The 17,012-nt window shown below is 43.3% G+C and overlaps 1 protein-coding gene across 1 annotated transcript in view; it reads right to left on the bottom strand.

Moving 5' to 3' along the window:
- Window positions 1-1,901, bottom strand: part of VPS26A (VPS26 retromer complex component A) — a 53,809-nt gene extending 51,908 nt beyond the window's left edge. The window contains exon 1 of the mRNA XM_017875007.1: window positions 1,644-1,901. Within this exon, the coding sequence (XP_017730496.1) occupies window positions 1,644-1,646 (3 nt within the window). The 5' untranslated portion in view covers window positions 1,647-1,901. The remainder of the gene's footprint in view (window positions 1-1,643) is intronic.
- Window positions 1,902-17,012: the final 15,111 nt, after the last annotated feature.

The following is a 17,012-nucleotide window of genomic DNA, read 5'->3' as shown; positions in this document are numbered from 1 at the left end:
CCCAATATTGAGCATTACCAATTAGCAAAATACATGTAGATACATAAAAGGCAACTTTTAGTCCTCACTGAAGGAATTTCATCAAGTCCACTGGATGTAAAGAAATACAACTCATTGCATTTCTGAAGTGGAAGGCTGACTCTCAATTCATTCACTTAGCCCATACACAAGCAATGAAACAGCAAATTTTCATACATATATTCATCTGTGCCCATTTCAATGTTTTAAAGTTTTACAATTTAGTTTGAGTAACTTGAAAATAAAAATAAACTGCTCATGAACATAATTCAAAAAAGCGTATTAAAAGGAATAATTACAAATGTAAGCAAAAAATAGGAAGACTTTTTAAGTTTTATTTTCAAATGATATTCAATTAAAGAGGCCTGCCCTAACTCCCTGACTAGGCAAGGTCCCCCAATACTTCCTTCTTAGTAACTGTCACAATTCTAATTTCCACGTTAAACAAATAATTTACACAAATAAATGTTTATCTCTCCCTACATTGTAAGTTACGAGAGCAGGTAGGCGCTGTTTCCACTTTACTCGAGTCCCCTGGGCACACCTGAGCAATTATTTGTTGAATGAAAGAAAAAAAGCTCTAAGAATGAACATGAATGTCTGGTTTTTTTTTTTTTTTTTTTTTTAATGAAAGCAACACCATTACTGATTTTAAAAGTTATTTATTCAAAGTAGCTTTTAAAATATATACCTGGCTTGGCCTTTTAGCCAAAAGTCTCAAGCAGTCTATTGAATCAGTGAGCTTTGGGAAGAGCAGGTAGTATTAGGAGAGCATAGAGTAGACGCTAAATGAAGCGAATTGACTGCTACCAGAAAACGGGTAAAATGAGATCTAACCTAGACGAGACTGCCGACACCCAGCTAAATATCATTATGCCCAGGATAGTGCTTCCAAGGACTGTGGTGAGAGCACTGATTGCTCTCCCTCCTCTGCTTCCCAGGCCGTTTCAACAACCCAGAGCGTTAAGTTCAGAGAAACAGCTTGGGGATGGAAATGAGAGCCAATGCTTAAAACGGAGGGCACCAAACGGGCGTCTCTGGAGTTAAAGATGTCCCCCATTCCAACGTCCTTTTATTTTTCTCCATTTTCCAAGTGTCAACTGCAAGTCTTCAACTGGGGTCATGAAATCAAAGAATGCCACCATAGCGAGGTTTTAAAATATCAGTTTATCAAGTTCTTGACACACTGAGTGCCCAAGTCCCCCGCAGAGTCCGGAGCTGGGGGGCTCCCGGGTCACCCCATCTGGATGGAAGAGAGGCTGCCTGGGAGGAGAACAGGCACTGGCTACCTAAGAAGGGGAGGTGGCGACTAGCCCCCGCAGAGGCGGGGTCCGAGTCGCCAGCCAGAGCCACCCACAGGCAGTCGAAGAACGCGGGCAGAGGCTCCGACACGGCCAGGAGGGCACGCCGCCGCCGCCGCCCGTAGGTGCTCGGGCCTCGCCGAGACCGGGAAGAGGTGGCGCCGCCCGCTTTTCCCAGACCCAGGGGTGGCCCGACAGGCCTAATCCCGCTCCCCGCCCTGCTCGCCCGTCCCCTCCTCCAGCTACGCCCGACCCGCGGTTGGCCAGCTCGCCGCGCGCTCCGGGGCGAGGGCGGGAGGCGAGCGCGGGCCGCCGCGCACTCACCATTGTCAGCGCCGCCGCCGCGTCCCCTCCACTCCACTCCACTCCTCTTCCCTCAGGAGAACTCCCAGCCCCGGCTCCCTCCGCTCCGGCGCCCCGTCACGTGACCTCGGGCCGCCCGCCACACGTGACCACTCCCTTCCTCTCCCCCTCCCCCCGCACCCGTCCCTCTCTCGGCCTCATGCCCCGCCCTACTGGCCGCCCGACACTGCGGGGAGAGAACGCTTAGAGGCGGGGCCTTAGGCTCCACCCCTCGGGGGGCGGGGAGGGTCGGGCAAATGACGTCGAGTGGGCGGGGCCCGGGCAAACGCGGGTTGGCGGGCTCCTCCTTGCCCCCTCTCTGGTCACCGGACTAGCTGTTCTGTGTCTTTCCTCTTTGCCACACCCAGTTTCTGTGAAAGTTTGAGCGGCTGGGAAGGAAGGAGGAGAGGAAGGAAGGGTTCTTCTGGAGGCGCTCTTCTTGGCTGGGTCCCTGGGTTGCCGAGGCAAATGGGAGCCCTGCTTCCTTAGGCCTCGTAAGAGATGTGCTCTCTTCGTCCAGGGGGAGGCTTTCTGCCCCCTTGCCTGAGCGCAGCCCCGCTCAGCCTTCGTCTGAGTCTGGGTTTTCTTAACTTGGCTTTCTCACCTCTGAAGAGAAGACCACTAGAAAAAATCCTAGGATACAACTTTCATTGCTTCCCAAAGTCCCCAGATGGCCCCTGAGGGACCCACTCTGAGCCTGGAGGGCTCACAAACCCACTGTTCCGCCCAGCCGTTCTGAGGGGGCAAAGCCGTTCCCCCAAAAGTCCCACGGTGCAACTGAAGACTACGCTGGCCTGAACTGGATCCTCCTCCCTAGTGTAAACCTGTAGGACCTCCAGATGAGGAAAATATCGTGTGGGATTTCAAAGTACCGTGTGGGATTTGAAGGGCCACAGTGCACTCTACGCATTACCAAAGCAGAAGAAAAATCTATCACTGAACGCACTATAATTACCCCACCTTAACAAAACAAAATCAAGTTTGTGAGGCAAGGCCGTAAAACAGTTCTCAAAAAAAAATTTTTTATACTTAATCCTCAGTGTGAGTCTCAAATTTAAGAGCATTGAAATCAGAGTATCATCTGTAACCGCAATAGAACTAAAACTAGAAATCAACCTAAGAAAGCCAGAAAATTCCGGAAATATTGGAGATCCAGCAACATAATTCCAAATCTCTAGGTCAAAGAAGAGGTCAATGGAAATTTAAAAATAAGTTGAGGCCGAGCACGGAGGCTCACACTTGTAATCCCAACACTTTTGGGAGGTCAAGGCAGGCGGATCACCTGAGGTCAGGCACGAGTATCTCTTGAACCCGGTAAGCGGAGGCTGCAGTGACCCGAGATAGAGCCACTGCACTCCAGCCTGAGCGACAGAGCAAGACTCTGTCTCAAAAATAAAAAATAATAAAATAAAATAATTTGAAATAAAAATAATACAACATATCAAATTTGTGGAATGCAGCTGACACTGTGTAAAAGGAAAATTTGTAGCTTTAAATGCACATGTTTGGGCCAGGCGTGGTGGCTCACGGCCTGTAATTCCAGCACTTTGGGAGGCATAGGGGGGAGGATCACTTGAGGTCAGGAGTTTGAGACCAGCCTGGCCAACATGGCGAAACCCCGTCTCTACTAAAAATACAAAAATCAGCCGGGCATGGTGGTGCACATCTGTAATCCCAGCTACTCGGTAGGCTGAGGCAGGAGGATCACTTAAACCTGGGAGGCGGAGTTTGCAGTGAGCAGAGATCGCGCTACTGTACTCCAGCCTGGTGACAGAGCGAGACTCCATCTCAAAAAATAAATAACTATAGTAACACTGATATTGCTGTCTATTTGAACTGCGAAAAGAAAACAGCAAAAACAATGCAAATCTTTAATTAATAAAAGTGAAAAAAAACTTTTTTTCACTTTGAAGATTTGCCTGTCACCTTGAGAGCTACTCTGGTTCCTACCTACCCTTTTCTGGGACTTAAATATCAACATAGCAAAAGAACAGATGAAATTGTCACACAGGCAAAGAAATACTAGTCAAGCCAAGTATAAATAAGATGTGGCAAAGAAAGTCACACTAGAGACCAATTTGTACTAATTATTTATTCTACTGATCAAAACCCAATCAATAATTGTGCTATTATAATAAACACAAGGAGCAACAGAATTGTTGAACTGGTTATTTATCTGTCTGCCTACCTATCAATCTATTCAGCAAGCCAGAATGTTAGAGTTAGATTGTGAGCAGTACAGTGTTTCACCAGCTGGGAACTGTGGCATCTCTATATTTGCCCTCTGCCAAAAAAAAAAAAAAAAAAAAAAAGGTGGGGGGGGTGTGAAGAAAATGTGACTAACTTATAGGGATTGACTTTCATCAACAAAAGTACCGAATTTAGGTCAAAATGTATTAGATGGTAAGATAATCTGAGCTTTTATCTATCAGAAACCAGTTAAGAGAAAAAGTCATTTATTCAAATTCACAAAGACTAAAAATTCACATTAATAACTGTGAGAGTGTCAGGGAGCAACTGTTTGCAGAGTTCACTGGCAAAGTTAAGGGAAGAGAATAAAATACAAATACACAAAAGGGATAAAGAAAGAAAATACAATTTAGGCTGGGCGCAGTGGCTCACACCTGTAATCCCAACATATTGAGAGGCTGAGGTGGGTGGATCACTTGAGCCCAGGAGTTTGAGACCAGCCTGGGCAATATGGTGAGACCTCGTCTCTTACAAAAGCACAAAAATTAGCTAGGTGTGGTGGCATGTGCCTATTGTACCAGCTACTCAGGAGGCTGAGGTGGGAGGATAACTTGAGCCAGGGAGGCAGAGTTTGCAGTGAGCCGAGATTGCACCAGTGCACTCCAGCCTGAGCAACAGAGCGAGACCCTGTCTCAAAAAATAAATAATAAATTAATTTAACTTAAAAAGAAAATACAATTTAAAGCATGCCAGTGAAGTATAGAACAACTTTTTTCCTTTAACGTCCCAGAGCAGATAGAATAGATTTTGCTTAAAAACTTCAGTGAGTGCAGCTGTAATCATGGTAAATATTCTTTTTTTAAAAAATTACAATTATAAAAGCCATACTTTTTTTTCACAATATACAGGTTTTTTTCTTAAATGTACCAACACTTAATATTTTATCTCACTATTCCTCTTTTCTTTTTAAATTGAGATATAATGGATATAATGTACATACAGTGACATATGTTAGTCTTAAGTGTGCAGTTTGATCAGTTTTGACAAATGCATACATTTAGATTGTGCATGATGTCGCAGGGCACAGTGGCTCGTGTCTATAATCTCAGCACTTTGGGAAGCCAATGCAGGAGGATTGCATGAGGCCAGGAGTTCGAGGCTGCAATGGTCGTGTCATTGCACTCCAGCCTGGATGATGGAGCAAGACCCTTGTCTCTATAAAAAATTTAAGAATTAGCCAGGTGGTGGGTCATGCCTGTAGTCACAGCTGCTCAGGAGGCTGAAGCAGGAGAATTGCTTGAGTCCAGGAGTTCCAGGCTATAGTGAGCCACAATGGTGCCACTACACTCCAGTTTAGGCTGCAGAGTCAGGCCCTGACTCTTAAAAAAAAAAAAAAAAAAAGCATATGTTTATTTAACCCACACCTTCATCAAGATGTAGATGACTGCCATCAACCTCAGAAAACTTTCTCACATCCTCTCTCAATCAATCCCATCTCCTAGATGCAACCACTGTTCTGATTTTTTTGATATTGGTTAGCTGGTGTTCTGTAGCGAAATAATAATGGAATCCTACCACAAGTGTTCTTTTATGTCTTGTTTCATTCAAGCAAAATGATTTTGATACTTGTTTATGTTGTTGTATGCATCAGCAGTTTGTTCCATTTCATTGCTTATTGTAGTATTCCATTGTGTGAAGAGACCACAAAATACCTTTTTTCCTGTCAGTGGACATCTTTTTTCCCTTTTTTTCTATTGTGAATAAAGTGCTGCTATGTACACACCTTTTTTGTGAACCTAACCAAAGTAGAATTGCTGGGTTAGGTAGGTGTATATTTAATTTTACAAGAAAATGCCACATCACTTTTTAAACTGGTTGTGCCATTTTATCCTCCCATCACGAGTATGTGAAATATTAATGTTTCTACATCCTTGCTAACATTTAGTGTTGTCAGTGTTTTTAACATTAGTCATTCTTATGAGTATGTGGTTTTCTCAATATGGTTTTAATTTGCTTTTCCCTGATGATTAATGATTCTGAATACTTTTTCATGTGCATATGGATCATTCACATATACCTCCCTTTGGGAAGTGACTGTCAAGGCTGCCAATTTTTAGTTAAGATGTTTATTTTCTCATTATTGAGTTATAGTTTATTAAATACTTTGAATATAAGTCCTGTATCAAATATAGTAATTGAAAATATTTTCTCCCACTCTGTGTGCTTATTTGCTTTCCTAACAATGTCTGTTGATGACTTGAGAATTTGGACTTTTACATTTAGGTGTAAAATGAGATCCATCTCAAACTAAAATTTGCAAATAGTATGGGGTAAGATTTGAGAGCTTATTTGTGTCTACATGGTTCCAGCACCATTTGTTGCAAACACTTTCCTTTCCGCCTTAAATAATCGTTGGTGTTGGCGCGGTGGCTCATGTCTGTAATCCCAGCACTTTGGGAGGCTGAGGTAGGTGGGTCACCTGAGGTGAGGAGTTCGAGACCAGCCTGGCCAGTATGGTGCAACCCTGTCTCTACTAAAAAATATAAAAATTAACTGGGCGTGGTAGCGCATGACTGCAATCCCAGCTACTTGGGAGGCTGAGGCAGAAGAATCATTTGAGCCCAGGAGGCAGAGGTTACGATGAGCCAAGATCGCGCCATGGTACTCCAGCTTGGGCCACAGAGTGAGACTCATTTGAGCCCAGGAGGCAGAGGTTACGATGAGCCAAGATCGCGCCATGGTACTCCAGCTTGGGCCACAGAGTGAGACTCTGTCTCAAAAAAACAAAACAAAAAAAAGTGCAATAATACCATTATGTCTGAAAATGTACACATTTTAATTTAAAAATATTGCTGAAAAATGCTAACCATCATCTGAGCTCTCAGTGAGACACAATCTTTTTGCTGGTGGAGGGTTTTTCTCCAGTATTGATGGCTCCTGACTTACTGGGGGCTGTGGTGGTTCTTAGATGACAATGAAGTTTGCCATGTTGACTGACTCTTCCTTTCATGAAATTTCTTTGTAGCATGAGATGTTGTTTGATGGCATTTTACCCACAGTAGCGCTTCTTTNAAAAAAAAAATATATATATATATATATATATATATACACACACACACACACACACATCTTTGGTGTTTTTGTCAAAAATCTATTGACTGTATAATTGTGAGCCTATTTGTGAAATTACTAGTCTTTTCCATTGATCTGTCTATCTTTATGCAATACTACGCTGTCTTCCATACAATAGCTTTATAGTAAATCTTGAAGTAAAGTGCTGTAATTATTCCAATTTATTATTTATCAAGAATGCATTGGCTATTCTAAATTCTTGTATTCCAACATACATTTATAAGTTGTTAATCCAATTCTCCAAAACACAAAATCTGCTGATTGGAAATGAGTTGAACCTACACCTCAATTTGGGGAAAATTGGCACCTTAACAATATTGGGCCTTGCAATCCATGAATATGGTGTATTTCTCTAGTTTTCTAAATAAGTAGAGAAAATAGCTTTAATTTCTTTTGGCAATGTTTTGCAGTTTTCAGTACCTTTTACATCTTTTGATAAATTTTTTTCTAAGCATTTATTTTTTGACACTATTGTAAATGTTATTAAACTTTTTTTTATTTTCTGGCCAGGTGTAGTGGCTCACACCTGTAATCCCAGCACTTTGGGAGGCCAAGGCAGGAGGATTGCCTGACCCCAGGAGTTCAAGACCAGCCTGGGCAACATGGCAAGACCCCATCTCTATACCGAATTTAAAATTTTATTTTTAAAAATTATTTTCTAATTGTTCATTGCTTGTGCATGTGTTTGTGTGTGACTTTTCTACAATAACTTGGTATCTTGAAACCTTGCTAAATTTCTCTGGTAATTTCTTCCCACCTTTTCCTCTCCTCTTTCATCCTGGGTCTTCTATTAGTCACATACTGGACTTCCTGAACTGATTATGTCATTTTCTTATCTCTTCTTTTCTATTTTCCATCTAGTTGTCTCTTTGTTGTCCTTTCTAAATAATTTCTCCAATATGTTTTTTTTTAATGACTGTATTATAGTAGCCAACTTCTAAGATATTCCCCAATGATCCTTGCCTTCCAGTATTTACACTCCTTTATAGTCCCTTCTCAAATGCTGTCAACGCTGGTCTGTGTGACCAACAGAATAAGATGGAAGTGATGTGTGTGACTTTCATGGCTGCTTCTGACTTGCTCTCTCTTGGGTCACTCACTTTGAGAGAAGTCCAATGGAGAGGTCCACATAGTGAGAAATTGAGGTCGCCTGGAAATAGCCAGAACTAACTTGCCAGCCATGTGAGCGAGCCATCTTGGAAGCTGATCCTCTTGTACTCATTAACTCTTCAGATGACTGCAGCCTCAGCTGACAAATTGACTGCAATTTCATGAAAATCTCCTTGACAGAATCACCAAAGTAATCCTCTCTCAAATTTCTGATCCAAAGAAACTATAAAATTTTGAAACGTTCATTATTTATTAATATTTATTGCCACTAAGGGGTGTGTGTGTGTGTGTGTGTGTGTGTGTTTGAGACGAACTCTTATCTCCCAGGCTGAAGTGCAATGGCACAATCTTGGCTCACTGCAACATCTGCCTCCTGGGTTCAAGTGATTCTCCTGCCTCAGCCTCCTGAGTAGCTGGGACTACAAGCACCCAGCACCACGCCCGGCTAATTTTTGCATTTTTAGTAGAGATGGGGTTTCACCGTGTTGGCCAGACCCATCTTGAACTCCTGACCTCAAGTGATCTGTCCACCTCAGCCTCCCAGAGTACTGGGATTACAGGCAAGAGCCACTGCGCCCAGCCTGGAGACCTTTTTGATTGTCGAGTTCTAGGGGGGAAAGTGCTACTAGGCAAGTAATGAGTAGAGATCAGAAAGGCTGTAAACTTCCTATAATCCACAGAATAGCCTTCCTAGAACAAAGACATACCCTGTCAGAAATGTCAATAGCCAAGTGCAGTGGTGTGCACTTGCAGTGCCAGATACTCAGCAGGCTGAGGCAGGAGAACCACTTGAGTCTAGGAGCTTGGGGCCAGCCTGGGCAACATAATGAGTCTCTAGCTCTAACAACAACAACAAAAAAAAGTCAATAATGCCAAAGCTGAAAAACCCTGGTTTGGTACATATAAACCTAGGAAGACAAATAGGGTTCTGAAAGATCAATTGTATTAATATTTTCAACAGTGACCCAACTGGTAAGGCAGACAACATGCTGAGGGAATGGAGACAAAAAGCTTCTGCAAAATCAGCCACTCCCATCCCTTCGCTATCTTAGCATTTTATCATTATTATAGATTTGAAAAAACATCTATAATGTAAAATGTATTATAGTTATTTGCGTTTTATCCACTAAATTTTGAGTAGTCTTAACTGTTAATCCCTGGTAGCTTGGTCCTCAGCAGGTTTTTGTCGATTGTATATCAGACAGGAAAATTGGCTACGAATTAGACTATTGCTCAAAAGTACAAATTGGAAGAAGTTTTAACCCTTTGCCCTCAAACCCCCAAAAAACTCTGTAATTATGGTAAATAGTTGATTGAAAAATAGAACCAAAAGGTAAAAGAGTAAGAATTTGAAAACCTGCCAGGCATGGTGGCTCAATCCTGTAATCCCAGCACTTTGGGAGGCCGAGACGGGCGGATCACGAGGTCAGGAGATCGAGACCATCCTGGCTAACACGGTGAAACCCCGTCTCTACTAAAACTACAAAAAACTAGCCAGGCGAGGTGGCGGCGCCTGTAGTCCCAGCTACCCAGGAGGCTGAGGCAGGAGAATGGCGTGAACCCGGGAGGCGGAGCTTGCAGTGAGCTGAGATCCAGCCACAGCACTCCAGCCTGGGTGACAGAGCAATACTCCGTCTCAAAAAAAAAAAAAAAAAGAAAACGTACACAAGGCCAGGAATGATGGCCACACCTGTAATACTAGCACTTTGGGAGGCCAAAGTGGGAGGATCACTTGAGGCCAGGAGTTTGAGGCCAGCCTGGGCAACATGATGTCTCAAAAAAAAAAAAAATGTATATATATATATGCGTGTGTGTGTGTGTGTGTGTGTGTGTATCTGTATTAGCCAGGCGTGGTGGCACATGCCTGTAGTCCTAGCTACTTGGGAGACTCAGGCAGGAGGATCACTTGAGGCCAGGAGCTCAAGGCTGCTTAAGCCTGGGAGGTGGAGGTTGCAGTGAGCCATGATCGCACCACTGCACTCCAGACTGGGTGACAGAGCAAGACTTTGTTCCTCACACACAAACAAACAAACAAACAAAAAATCTAGCCTGGGCAATACAACAAGACCCTGTCTTTACCAAAAATACAAAAGAAAAAACAGCTGGGCATGGTGGCATGCATCTGTGGTCCCAGCTACTTGGGAGGCTGAGGTGAGAGGATCGCTCGAGCCCAGAAGTTGGAAGCTACTGTGAGCTGAGATCATACCACTGTACTCCAGCCTGGGTAACAGAGCTAGACCATATCTCGAAAGAAAAAAAAAAAAACTATACAGTTTATATACTGTTTCTTCTATGTGGCTGATAATATTTATCCATCTATCTAGGTTGGTGCAAAAGTAATTGCAGTTTTGGACTGTGAATTTTATTTTGTTTTATTTTATTTTATTTTATTTTTTTAGATGGAGCCTCCCTCCGTTACCCAGGCTGGAGTGCAGTGGCATGATCTTGGCTCACTGCAACCTCCACCTCCCGGATTCAAATGATTCTCCTGCCTCTGCCTCCCAAGTAGCTGGGATTACAGGTGCCCACCACCGACCCCAGCTTATTTTTTGTATTTTCAGTAGAGACGGGGTTTCACTATGTTGGCTACACTGGTCTCAAACTCCTGACCTCAAGTGATCCTCCTCCCTTGGCCTCCCAAAGTGCTGGGATTACAGGCGTGAGCCACTGCACTGGGCCTGGACCATGAATTTTAAATCATTATAACTTTATTAATTATCTAATTAGTATAATTTATTATCATCTTTATTAATCAAAATAGGAACCATTACAATCAATACATTTTTGCCATTGGGAAATAAGTTTGTATTCCTATAGCATAAAAATTCGTGCTTTTGGATTCGACGACCTCTTGGAAAGCATTTTCTGCATTCTACTGGTTGTGGAAGCATTTTCCCTGCAAAACGTTGCCGAGATGCTTGAAGGAGTGGTAGTCAGTTGGCAAGAGGTCAGGTGAATATGGAGAATGAGGCAAAACTTCGTAGTCCAATTCATTTGAAGTATTAGTTCTACAACCTGCAGTCGGGCATTCTCATCGAGCAGAATTTGGCCTTTCTGTTGACCAATGCTGGCTGCAGGAGTTGCAGTTTTCGGTGCATCTCATCGATTTGCTGAGCATGCTTCTCAAATGTAATGGTTTCGCCAGGATTCAGAAAGCTATAGTGGATCAGACTGGCAGCAATGACCATCACCTTTTTTTGGTGCAAGTTTGGCTTTGGGAAGTAATTTGGAGCTTCTTCTCCGTCCAACCACTGAGTTGGTAATTGCCGGTTGTCCCATAAAATCCACTTTTTGTCGCACGTCACAATCAGATCAAGAAATAATTAGTTGTTGTTGTGTAGAGTAGGGAAGATGACACTTCAAAACGGCGATGTTTTTTATTCTCGCTCAGCTCATGAGGGACCCACTTATCAGGCTTTTTCACCTTTCCAATTTGCTTCAAATGCTGAATGACCTGTAGAATGGTCAATGTTGAGTTCTTCGGCAACTTCTTGTGTAGTTGTAAGAGGATCAGCTTCAATGATTGCTCTCAGTTGGTCTTTGTCAAATTCCCATGGCCGGCCACTACACTCCTTATCTTCAAGGCTCTCATCTTTTTGCAAAACGTCTTAACCACGGCTGCACTGCACGTTTGTTAGCAGTTCCTGCACCAAACATGTTGTTGATATTGCGAGTGGTCTCCGCTGCTTTAAGATCTGTTTTGAACTCAAATAAGAAAATAGCTTGAATTTGCTTTTTGTCTTAATATCATTTCCATAGTCTAAAATAAACATAAAATAAACAGCAAGTAATAAGTCATCAACACAAAAACATAAAGCGAGAAATGCCCATTAAAATGATGTATAACGTAAGCACATTTATTTAAGAATGCATTCCAATATCAAACGGCAAATTCCAACAATGCAAAAACCACAATTACTATTGCACTCACGTAATACCTTCCTTAGTGCCAGGCAAGACTAACATATTACATCCACTCTCATTCAAACCCTGTTAGACTAAGCTCAAGGACAAATACCATCTGGTGTGCCCTTGTTTCCCTCTGTATTCCCATCACCTAACACATAGATGTAATCTTTAAAATAATATTATGAAATAGCTTATGTAGTTTTGTGTAGTTTTTAAAATTCTTACTCTTAAATTTTTTAAAGTTGTGTAGGTTTTTAAATTCTTTTTTTTTTTTTTTTTTTTGAGACGGAGTCTCGCTGTGTCGCCCAGGCTGGAGTGCAGTGGCCCTATCTTGGCTCACTGCATGCTCTGCCTCCCAGGTTTACGCCATTCTCCTGCCTCAGCCTCCCAAGTAGCTGGGACTACAGATGCCTGCCACCTCGCCCGGCTAGTTTTTTGTATTTTTTAGTAGAGACAGGGTTTCACCGTGTTAGCCAGGATGGTCTCGATCTCCTGACCTCATGATCCGCCCGTCTCGGCCTCCCAAAGTGCTGGGATTACAGGCTTGAGCCACCGCACCCGGCCAGGTTTTTAAATTCTTACTCTTTTACCTTTTGGGCTCTATCTGTCAATCAACATACATTTTCATGATTACAATTTTTTAGGGGCTTACTATGTGCCAAACACTTAGCTAACTATATCATATACATTGCCTCATTTAATCTTCACCACAACCCCTTGGGCGAGTATTGTTAACCTCTAGTACAGTTAGTGATAATTGCTCATGTTTATTGATCACTTGCTCAGTGGTATTTTCTCTAGCACTTTACGTGTATTAATTCATTTAATCTTCTTAACAAACCTACAAAGTAGGCACTATCATTATCCTCACCTGAAAGAGGAGGAAACTGAGGTATAGAGAGGTTAGATAACTCATCTAAGCTTATCTAGTTGGTAAGCGACAGAATTTTCAATCCAGGTGATCTGGCTCTGGAGTCCACACAATTAACCCCTTCCTATACTGCTCTCCCTAGACAAACTTAGCTAAATTAGGCTAGTTATTCTAAAGTTATACAGCTAATAAAGAGTAAAACTGGTATTTAAGTCAGGACTTTGCAAAGCTAAAACTCAAAGTGTTTCTACAAAAGAGAAATACTCTACAGTTCCTTTGTGGCAAGTTTAAGATCTTTTTTAACAAAAATGTCATGTTTTAAACAAAACCTTGACTACTTACCTCTCCTTTAGAAGTGTAAAACCTAGCACTTAACTAGTGATACAAAGCAACAGGTATGTTTTCTAAAACGTGCCTTGTTTTCTCTGCTATATCATATGGAAGCCAAAAATAGGCCTCTTGACGGTAATACCCCATTGGGTATAAAACTAACTAAGTTCCTATTAAACAATCTCAGATTTATTAACAGAAAGATCAGGGTATAATTTACAACTGTCACCAAAAGTAAAATGCTATAAACATATTCCTATGAGTTGTGTTCTATGAGAAGCAAACTCTGAGATGATGAATAGCATGGAGGAAGTTAATGATGGAGTTGCCTTAGGATCAACACCTGTGCAGAACGAGAAGGAAACAGAATTAGAGAGGAATAAGTTGAGCTGCAGTACAATCACAAGGCATCAGCTGACCACAGAGAGAGTTCTGAAGTTGGGATGTTTCTTCCGAGTTGTTCCAAGTGGATCATGAGCTCTGAGACTCTATACCCACACATAGATGAGTCTTTGTGAGCTGTCCATGAGAAGGGAGCATGACCTTGGATGAGCTGGCTGTCTGCATCTAAGAACTTGCAGCCGTCAGCCAACCTTTCCTGTGGCTGAGGGAATAGATCTTCCAGTCCCAAAGGGAGAAATCTCAGTAACACAGCACAGCATTCGTAACAGTTTGCCCCTTGTGCCACTTAGATCTTTTTGCTTCATATAAATCCTGGGAACAGCTCCTTCAGGATACTGCAGGGCTCTATTCCTGGAGAAAGGTCAGTGGAATGAGCTACAGCCACTGCCACTGCAGCTGGTATCAAGACTACAATGGATACTCATGAAATGCCTCCTCTACTATCAATTCTAGATTTCTCTCACCCTTGGCTAACACCTCTGCTAGTCTAGATGGCATAGTTGGAGGATTGACCCAGACCCTTCAGCCATGAGGATCTGAGCCCCTAGTTGGCAGGTTCTTCTCAGGCCCGGCTGCTGTATTTATCCATTTACCATCAAACCATTAGTACTTCTCCTAAGTACCAAGAGAAGCCTCAGTGGATCACTTGGGTGTCAAGCGTAGTCCTCCCTGTTCCCACTGTGTAGCAGCAGCCCTGCCTCTTGATAATCAGGTTCATAGCCCCTGCCAAGATGGTGACTTCTTGACCATTCATCCCTTGCCACAAAGAGCTTAAAATGCCATAGCTTAAAGTTCAATACAACTCTTACCATGTCCCCTGGTGGAGACATTTCCCACAGGGAACCATAACATCTACATATGCAAAACTCAGGGTTGCGGTAATAGGAAGAATAAATTCCACAAGTAGTGCTTTGTTTTGTTTTGTTAGATAAGGGGACAGGGTCTTTTATGTTGCCCAGGCTGCTCTTGAACTCCTGGCCTCAAGCAATCCTCCCACCTCAGCCTCCCAAGTAACTGGGATTGCAGACATGAGCTATTGTGTCCAGCTAAACACCCCACGTAGTTTTGATGTTGAGTCCTTTTGTACTTCCACTCCTTGGTTCCTGGACCTATGTGTTCTACCTATTAAGGACACAGCACCATATAAAGGTTACTTATCTAGCATGTAAACTGCATCCTGAAGGTTGTGACGCCAACCTCAGTGTATCATAGCCAAGCGTTGCCTCAGCTGTGCCCTCAACAGGCCCTTCCATCATTCTGTCATGTTGAGGGCACTGAAGTGATGTGGTAGGTGATAAAACCAGTGGAGCCTGTGGTTGTGTGCCCACTGCTGCATCTCCTGCTGTTATGCTGTGATGTGATGTTATATGCAAAACCCTGTTGATAAATCAATCATACTCTGTAAGCCCTTAGATTTTCGTGTTAGAGATCCCCTGAGCAGGAAAGGCAAACACATACCTGAAATACATGTCTATCACTGTTCAAACAAATCTCTGGCCCTTCCAGGATGGAAGGGACCTTATGTAGTCAACTAGCCACCAAGGTCTCCTTCAGGGATAGTGCCATATCAGTGGCTCAGCAGTGAGCTCTGTTGCTAGCATACTGGACATTTGGCAACATCAGTAGCTGGATCAGTCTTGGTTGGTGGGAGCCCCTGTGTGGCCTCCATCACTGCCACTGTGGCCACTCCTTCCTAAGCTTATTGTACTAGTTTTAGGGTGGCCCATGAAAGAGGCTGACTGACGTCTCTGACATCTGTCCAAGTCATTTTGTCCACCTGGTTGTTTAGTGCTTCTTCTGTGATGGATGTTTTCTGGTGGGCATTCACATTTGATACGTACATCTTCACACTTTGTCTTCTCTCACTGGTCCATCCACGTGCCTTTACCCTAAGCTTCTTAGTGCCCAATCTTCCAATCTTTCTGTTTTAGGCCCCGGATCAACTGGGCAAAACAGTCACCACAGTCCATGAAAATGAGTATCTTCCAACCTCAGGCTACTTCTCTCTCCACACAGAGTGGATGGCCAGGAGCACCACCCAACGCTCCTGCCCACTGGGAGGACTTCCCCTCAAAGCTGCTTTTCAAGTCCACTCCTGAGTGGTACTATAGTGTAGCTGACATCCACTTTTGGCTTGCTCCCATATACCAGACCAATCCATGTGTGAACCAAGCTGGAGTTTATTCCTACCCTGGCAGTTGGTCATTAGGAAGCCCTCATACAACCATAGATGTGAGTCCAGGAATAAATGTTGGTACATCAGTGGCAATGACATGGGGGTCTGGTCAGTGACCACTGTGATTTTCTGTGAGAAGTCCAGCCAGTTCAGGTCTCTTTAGATGGTACTATGACAGAGAGTGGGAGAGTTAAAATAATCCTGGGAATAGGCTGTAAATGTATACTGTTGTCTGTTCCAAGAGAATGTAAACTCTTTCTGATCCTCTTTTTTTTTTTTTCCTTTGGACAGGGTCTGGCTCTGTTGCCCAGGCTGGAGTGCAGTGGCACAATCTCAGGTCACTGCAACCTCTACCTCCCAGGCTCAAGCCAACCTCCCACCTCAGCTGCCTGAGTAGCTGGGACTACAGGCGCATGCCACTACAACTGGCTAATTTTTGTATTTTTTGTAGAGACAGAGTTTCACCATGTTGCCTAAGTTGGTCTTGAACTCTTGAGCTCAAGCCATCCATCCACCTCGGCCTCCCAATGCTAGGATTACAGGCACGAATCAGTGTGCCTGGCCTCTGATCCTCTTTTAAAAAATGGAGAGATGAGGGCTCACTATATTTCCCAGGCTGGTCTCGAACTCCTAGGCTCAAGTGATTCTCCCACCTCAGCCTTCTAAAGTGCTAGGAGTATGGGTATGAACCACTGTGCCTAGCCTTGTCCTCTTTTTTTGGTAGTGATGTAAAAGAAAGCGTTTGTCAAATAAATGACTATTAGGTATCTAAAGCTATGTAACTCTGCTCTAGGAAAAGTGTTCCGCCTGGAGACACTGCTGCAATAGAGCTACTACAGATGTACCTCAACTTACAGTGGGGTTACATCCCAATAAACCCATCATAAATTGAGCATATTTATTTATTTATTTGTTTGTTTGTTTGTTTGTTTGTTTATTTTTGAGACTGAGTCTCACTCTGTCGCCAAGGCTGGAGTGCAGTGGCACAATCTCAGTTCACTGCAACCTCCGCCTCCTGGGTTCAAGCGATTCTCCCGTCTCAGCCTCCAGAGTAGCTGGGATTACAGGTATGCACCACCACGCCCAGCTAGTTTTTCTATTTTTAGTAGAGACAAAGTTTCATGTTGGCCAGGCTGGTCTCGAACTCCTGACCTCAGGTGATTCACCTGCCTTGGCCTCCCAAAGTGCCGGGATTACAGGTGTGAGCCACCACACCTGGCTGAAAATATCT

The sequence above is a fragment of the Rhinopithecus bieti genome, unplaced genomic scaffold (assembly GCF_001698545.2).
Source record: "Rhinopithecus bieti isolate Rb0 unplaced genomic scaffold, ASM169854v2 scaffold_9670, whole genome shotgun sequence".
In the NCBI taxonomy this organism is placed as follows: Eukaryota; Metazoa; Chordata; class Mammalia; order Primates; family Cercopithecidae; genus Rhinopithecus; species Rhinopithecus bieti.
This window is presented reverse-complemented; position numbering and strand designations above follow the sequence as displayed.